The 7,834-nt window shown below is 35.9% G+C and overlaps 1 protein-coding gene across 1 annotated transcript; it reads left to right on the top strand.

Moving 5' to 3' along the window:
• The first annotated feature begins 3,727 nt into the window (after positions 1-3,727).
• On the top strand, positions 3,728-7,536 carry LOC133297755 (CST complex subunit CTC1-like). The gene is made up of 8 exons (XM_061496952.1): positions 3,728-4,774; positions 4,937-5,055; positions 5,574-5,652; positions 5,745-5,807; positions 5,893-5,973; positions 6,177-6,374; positions 6,609-6,713; positions 7,465-7,536. The coding sequence occupies exons 1-8, from the start codon at positions 3,728-3,730 to the stop codon at positions 7,534-7,536; spliced, it is 1,764 nt and encodes a 587-aa protein (XP_061352936.1).
• The last annotated feature ends 298 nt before the right edge of the window (positions 7,537-7,834 follow it).

Genomic DNA, 7,834 nt, shown 5'->3' on the forward strand with positions numbered 1-7,834 from the left:
ACCACTTACTCAAATGTGTGACCCATAAGGTCAATGAGTCTGACCCATCATGCTATGGGCCTACCTATGGTCCCGACCAATTGGGCCCAAAGCCCAAAATGGAAAGCTCTCTTTCCCAAAATGTAAGCTAAGTATTGCCAATGAGGTGATATTGATGTGTGACTCATTAGGCCCAATTAGTCACTGTCATAAATGGAATTGGAACCTTCATGAACTCTTTTATGAAGCCTAATCCATCCAATGACCACACAAAGCACCACCAATGCTTTATGGCCCTATAACTAATTGAGTTTCATTTTGAGATCTGCCTTTACGAATTTAGTTACTGTGGGATCCATTGTTTTATCTCATTCATCCACCTTTTAGGTCAAGAAGAGCAATGAAGTAGTATAAACTCTTTATTGACCAAGAGTAGCTTTGTTGGGACAGAGAGTCTTTTTCCATAAACTTTAAGAAAGATCCATGAACTCCTTCGTGATCTCTTATTGTGCACAAATTCCCGAGTATCATGGAAATCATCCAAGCCCCACTGGTCTTGTGGATAACTAATTCTGGCATGTTCATCTACACCTGTTCCTTCCAAATATACTTGTAAGTATATTATTCTCCTTATCTTTCAAGAGGACAGAGTTGTACCCCGATGTATGATCTCCAGACACAATATACAATAACAACTTTAAGTTTGAGAATGATCCGCACAACTAAATGAAGAGAGACATTATTGATCTAATTATACTGCTATAACTTTTGGTGGGTCAGTTCGATGTGTTTCGTTCCACTATGAATCCACCTATGACAGAGGTTAAAGCATCTTCATGCCTGCACTCATAAGATCCATACCTTACATCTCCATGTAAGTAACCTACTATCGTACTAGTCTAATCGAGATGACCAATACCCTTCATTGGTGACTCTAAACTAGGAACAATTTTAGGGCATAGTCATGTAGTAAGCTTGGGTTTTCATCATCATGATCTCATCATAGATCCACAAGGAACACCTGTACTATCCTAAGGGACTTTATACACTACACATATTTTAAAAGAGAAAGATAAAGCATGCTAATAATAATAATAATAATAATAATAATAATAATAATATCAACAACAACAATAATAATAAATGCTCAGTGGTACAATCAGTGTCATTTAACCTTCAAATTATCTCTAGGACACCTACTAATACTAACAAAAATCTTGCACGTGTCAGTTAACTAGCAACTACATCCAGAATGGTATTGGGCTTGTGTCGATCGCCACAGGAGCCATGTGCTATTCGTCTAATCTTGAGCACCCTCTGGGGGTCGTCGTTTCCATGGTGGCTGAGACACATGCTTGCCATTATCTCTCCCATAGAGAGTCAATTTTTGGCTTATATTTGATGATTTGGTGCCTAATATTGTATATAATCCCTTTATAATTTTCTTACAATTGCATTAATCTTGTCTTTTTGTGTTTTGAATGAGAAATATGCTAAGTGTTTACATTTGAAGTTGTTTCAAGTGCTAGAGTTATTCACTTTCTTTGTAATTTATGTTGTCGGTTAAAGCCACAACAATGCTATAACAATGGTGTTTAGTGAAATGATGCATTTTGAAGTTGTAACATAATGGATAAGAGGATAAGCATTCAAATTCAAATTCAAACTCAAAGATAAGGCACTACACCTGACAAGGGATAACAAGGCTACAAAAGTTAAAAGATAAATATATATCCTATCAAATCCTAAAATCTAGCGATAAAGAGGATAAATCTGAGCTTCATGATAAATCTAAGTTATATTAGCAGACTATTTCTAAAGGAATTTGAATTCAAAAGTTACTTGGTGCCCAAATCAGCATTCTTTTATAAATATGATTTAAATTGTTTTCTTCTAAGTCATATGGATTTTTCTTCTTTCTTCTGTGTTTCTATTATTTTAAGTATGAGCTAAACTATTTAGGATTGGGTGATAGAGTATTCATATTGCCTAAACTTTCCTATGTTATTTTTTCATTCATTGTTTTATAAAGTATTTTATTCTTAATCTTGTTGACTTACTAGGAAAGAACTGCAAGTGTTTTAAGATTTGGGTTATAGGAATATATTCAGATCCTTATTAAACAATATGGATTAACTAAGTTAATTTAATTTGGTTAAGTTGTGGATCCAGAAATAGTCCACACCACATAGCCATAGGGAACTTGAACTTAAAGAAGTCAATGGTAAATTTTGCACAGGGATATGAGAATTAGTTATCGGGTATATATGCAAGGTTAGCGGGAGCCCCTACATACAAATAATTGTTCTAGTTACTGATGGAAGATAGTTGTAGCATTGTTCAAGCATTCTGATAACATTGCAATATTGGAAAAATTGACCATAATCTATCTTTTTATACTTGAACTAATTCTATTAATGCGTTTTTATACTTAGTTTGTAGCTTAATCTTAGTTTATTCAGTAGATAATAGTTTAATTAACTTAGATTGAAGTTTAGTCCTTAAATACTTTCATTATCACTCTTATTGCTTCACTTAGGCTGTAACTTTATAATTTTCTCCGTGGGAACGATGTCTAGACTCATATATCAAATTACTTGTTGACAACATGCACTTGCGTTAATGTGTGATTATCATAAGAGGTTTGAATTGCACAACACTTGCACTGCATGCACCGCCTCAACACCTCTCATTCCTTTAGGCCAAGAAGAATTTGACAACAAGGAGAACCAGTCTCACCATCGGAAACCATGTGCCGAGGACCAAGCAAATGACAACGACTAGTCATCCATAACCCTAAATTAATATAATATTAAATTACCCCTACAATAAAATTTTACTAACAAATTCATTTGTAGAATTTAATAAAATAAATATTTTAATCTAAATGATTGTTTTTAATTAACTAACACTCACACTAAAAACTAAAATTAAATATTGATAAATTAATTATTCTTAATACAAAATCACTAAACATATATTAAGTCACTAACCAGGTTTTATGTCCCTAGGTATGTCCAAATTCACTAAGCATATTCTAAGTCAATAAGGATGTCCTAAGTCACTAACCATGTTCTAAGTCTCTAAGAATGTCTTAAGATTAATCATAACCTAAGTCACTAAAATATCCTAAAATATTACATATCTATTGCTGTAATTTAAAAACATAAAAAACAAGTTTAAGACTTAAGTGATACAACTCCAAGAGATTAAAACTCACAAAAAGCCTAGAGAGAAATCAAAGAGAATTTTAGGGAGAAGTCATAGAAAATTCTAAAGAGAAGTTAGAGATATGTTGTAATCAGGGAAAATAATGGAAAAATGTCTTTATATGGCACAAGTAGTGCATGAAGCAATGTGCAAACGCCTTTTTGGACGCGTAATTGGTACCCGATCGCACTCTTTTGTTGCATCCAAAATGATATGCAATTGTTATAAAAAAAATAAAAAATGATATGCAATTTATTGCGTTACTTTGGTAGATAGTGGAATAATTGCATTAATTTCATATTTTCTTATAAAAACAATAAATTTTTTTTTAATTATTTTGCCAACTATATATATTATTCATAAGGCTTATTGGCATTTCCTTTTCTGTAAAAAATAAAATTTCTCACTCGTTCCCGTTCGAAAACCATCGTTCCCGCTCTTGTTTCGTTGTGGGCTTAGCCCCCTTCCTGTGACTACCAAAAAAAAAAAAAACTCCAACGCGGCAAATGGTTAATGCACTGCAATGGAAGACGCAAAGATGGTAAAGCTAGCAGACCTGGTTCACTACCCTCGACCTTTCACCGCTGCTTCGTCTTTCTCCTTCATTTCCAACCCACCGCCGCCGCAGCGCCCCACTGACGGCCGCGTTCTCGCCGCCCTAAACAGCCCAACCATCCTCGTCGGAACCCTAACCCTCCCCAGCCACACCGCTCTCTCCTCCTCTTCTCCTCCTTGCTCCTGTTTCCGATTCTCCGACGGCTCCGCCACCGTCTGCTGCGACGTTCTCCACTTCCACGCTGGCGCCATAGGGAAAGCAATTCGCGTCACGGCTTTTAATTTCATCCCATTGAAGCACCACGGCGGCCGCAGCGGTTTCTTAGAGATTATAAAATGGTGTTTTTATGATTCTAATGAGGGATTGAACCAAGTGGATTCGCTTCCACTGGTACTGAATCACCCCGGCAGCAGTTGCTGTCGCGGCGGTGGCAGTGACGGTTCCAGAGGCATCCACGGAGTGGTGGAGTCCGTTGGCCCTGTTTCTGTGGTCCCGTGCGCCATGGCTGCAAGTAGCTCGGATTTGAATTCGGGTTCTAAGGTGAACTTGCCAGGGTTTTTGGTACAATTGATGTGTTGTGAGTGTATGTTATGTGATTCTAAGGAGTTAGTAAACAATTTGATGAGTGGTTCTTCTATGGAGAATGGGATTGACCATTCTTTTACCAAAATGGAGATTGTGTATTTTTGTGGCAATGCATCATCGTGGCACCCTGCTATTACTAAACTAATTGGTAATCGCATTGTAGTTTCGGGCTTGAAGAAGAAGTTGGTTTATATAACAAAGGAGGAGTCTTGTGTGATGTATGTTACTGTGGATACGTCAGTGCTTCGTGTTTGTCCATGTTCAGAGAAATGGTTGCCACGCTTGAAGTGTGCGATAAAGGGGAAGGGAGAATGTGGTGTATATACTGGCATAATTAAAGGTGTTTACATGCAAGGGATGGCTTTGGAGTTGGACCATGATGTGTGGCTTCTTTTAACTGATGAACTACATACTCTGATACATGGTCTGAGGGTTGGCTCCATTGTAAGTGAAGGAAATTTGCTATTCTCTTGATCTTAGATTTTTTCGGATTTTAAACGGAACCAATGTAAATAGAAGAATGTCAAAGGACAACTTTCTTTTGTAATTATGTTATGTACTTTGCAACCCTTTAAAACTTTTAAGTTTTACCTGGCCATTGTGTAGATATCTGTGAGAAATGTCCATTTCATGGATCCAAAGTTTTCATGGACAAAAATTATTATTCTTGGGGCCTGCGTCAAGACTAGCATTATCGTGGAATCCTTCTCACCGCTGGAAACTGTGTATGTATTGCTACCATAATCATTATTGCTTCTGTTCAGATTCACGTCACATGAATGCTCAGAGTATGACAGTCCTGTGTCCTCATGTGTGGCCAATGAGAAGTCATTTATTTTGTTCTATGTTTATTTATCGTTAATCCCTATTTAAATGGAGTGATTGGACCACAGCAAACAATTGCATCTGACTGAAGTAATACATGGTCAAATTCTGATTTGTTGTATGCTTTGCATATTTAATATTAATACTAATTGTTTCTTGAACGTTTCTGACTTATTTAACATGTGTAGTTGCCGATACATGTCCTTTGCGGGTAGAGTGATAATTCAGTTCAGCATTGCAGGTGTAACCTAGTTTTGCAATCTAGGAGTATGCTAGGAAAGTTCATTCAGTCTTTACCGTTTTCTGCAAGACTCTGGTATTAAATAGTTTGCTTTCCTTATATAACAATTATTTTGGAGATTATAGTTTTAAAGATTGCTGGAATATATTATTCCTTTTTATTAATTTTCCTTGGCAGGGTATTACTTCTTGTCTCAAGCTTACGTAAAAAGTTTGCTGGTATCCTATCTGACAAGGAGATTTTGGGATCAAAACATGTAATCTACTTCCTTTAGTTAAGTTCTTAGTTTGGCTGAAGCTTTTTTTTCTGTTCCAATTCTGATGAGCTATTGTTGTAAGGTTTTACCAGAAAGAAGGGCTAGCTCAGACTTATTCTAGTTCACTCTTACCTCCATCAGTGTTTCAAACTCAGGTACGTTAATAAATTGACAGTTGAGGAAACTTCATTGCAACCAATTTTGCTGCATTAGTTTGGTCGTAATGCTTTCCATTGGCAGCATGGTGCTTTCATGGGGCTGTGTAGACGACATGACTTGAATGGCTGCAGTAGAGAATTGCATTGCGGTTTTCTAAAAATGGTATTTTTCTTGTAGCTATATTAAATTTGCTTCTGGTAGTCTATGAAGTTTGAAATTTTGGATCCGATGTGCTCAGCAGAATATACAGTCATTATTTCTCCCAAAAAGAAAAAGAAAAGAATATCGTTGTTTTGTTTATCTGGTGGAAGGTATTTGTTACTATTCACTGAAGGATAATTACTATATCTATTTTGTTATTACAGGTAATACCAATATCTATCTTCACCGATCACTGTATTGACACCTTAATAAGAATGATGAAGTCGGAAAATCATTGTAAACTATTACCTGTTGGCAGTCATTTCAGTATTTTATCACGTGAAGCCAGATATAATGGTAGGTCAGTTAGGAGGTTCATTCCAAGTGAGGAAGTGGGTGTCGTTTTGCTTGGACATCTAAAGGTTATTGGTTCAATTTATTTATTTATTTATTTATTTTGAATAGTTGCTAGTAAGCTGCATTTTGCAATGGCTGTATTAGTACTATCTTATTCATATTTATATGACATATAATAATTTTCTTCGATCTTTTAAATATGGAGACAACACTTTTTGCCCCCATAAATGATAAATTTTTGATATTATTGGCATATCTACTGATATTTGAGTTCTAATGGTTTTGCTTTGAATATTCAGATTGATCCATTGAATAGAAGACTGCAGCTGGTTGATGCTACTGGGGGCATTGATGTTCTTATACCAGATCTTCCCTTTACTTGGAATCCCAACAAAATATATGAGGTCACCATCGCTCTTCACATTCTACCCTTCTCAATTTTTATCTTATGAACTTTTAAAAATAATCATGTTTGAAATTGTGTTAGCAGTTGCATTGCAGCTGTTACAGGCTAATGTGGCCGATGTTGTCCGCAATCACGGCCTGATGGGGTTGTGGCGACCACCACAACCAAGATATTGTGGCCGCATCACGCAACGTGGTCCACAATTTAAAACCTTGATTAAGTGGTGACTCCTTAAAATTTCGTAGAAAATTGAAGATGTGATACGTTAGACTAAGTGGTGCTTGATCTAAAATTATAGAGTGCATGAGATATACTAGTAAATTAATCTTATACTAGAAAAGTTAAGATGTGATGCCTTAGACTAAGTGGTGCCTGAGATATACAAGTAGATTACTCTAATAGAATTGCAATATTGTAATGTTCATGATAATTGACATAATTGTATTTCATAGTTTTATAAACGATGACTGCCTTAGACAGTGAGAAAGTGTAGCTCTAAATATCTACGGCATAGAACATGGATATGGGTAATAATAAGAATCTACTTAAATTCATCGAAAAAAGAATTAATGAAAATGAAGGGGGAAGGCAGGTTAATGGAGTTATGAGTAAGCATTTGCTCAGAAAGGAAACCAAACTCTTGAGGGATTTAGAGGGGGTAGTTTAGACACTAGAATATCATAATCCTCCAATAGCGCTTATCTATTGACAACTAATTTGATAGTGAAACGTGCTGTTGCATGTGCTAGAAAGGAGTACTTGGAGGGAAGGGGAAGGAGCTTGGCATACTTAATAAGAAAACTGATTCTAGTATAGAGTGAAAGAGAACTTGGCACTGACGAATTGAGCTGTATGTTAAGCTCAGTTACTGCCTTATCTGTCAAGCACAAACTGCAGTAAAACATCCAACGGAAGGAACAAGCCAGTTTGCAGAGTATATTACAGAAGGAATAGAAATAAGGTACAATTATCAAGGAATAATTAAAATAACTGCAACGATAAGTGAGATGGGTAGTTATTCAATATATTGTTATTTTATATAAGGTAGTTATTATTATATATGTGGGTTATGTACGGTTAAGTAGGGTTTTAGTTTAAGGGATCTTCATTCCCTTGTAA

This window comes from Gastrolobium bilobum, unplaced genomic scaffold (assembly GCF_033153095.1).
Source record: "Gastrolobium bilobum isolate Gb01-03AN ecotype WA unplaced genomic scaffold, APGP_CSIRO_Gbil_v1 utg65677, whole genome shotgun sequence".
NCBI lineage: Eukaryota > Viridiplantae > Streptophyta > Magnoliopsida > Fabales > Fabaceae > Gastrolobium > Gastrolobium bilobum.

Bases quoted from the DNA above. Each gene is read 5' to 3' on its own strand.
- LOC133297755 (XM_061496952.1), top strand. From the start codon at position 3,728: ATGGTAAAGCTAGCAGACCTGGTTCACTACCCTCGACCTTTCACCGCT. The intron at 5,056-5,573 runs GTATGTATTGCT...TTTCCTTGGCAG, and splicing joins TTCTCACCGCTGGAAACTGT to GGTATTACTTCTTGTCTCAA. The intron at 6,714-7,464 runs GTCACCATCGCT...TGCATGTGCTAG, and splicing joins ATCCCAACAAAATATATGAG to AAAGGAGTACTTGGAGGGAA.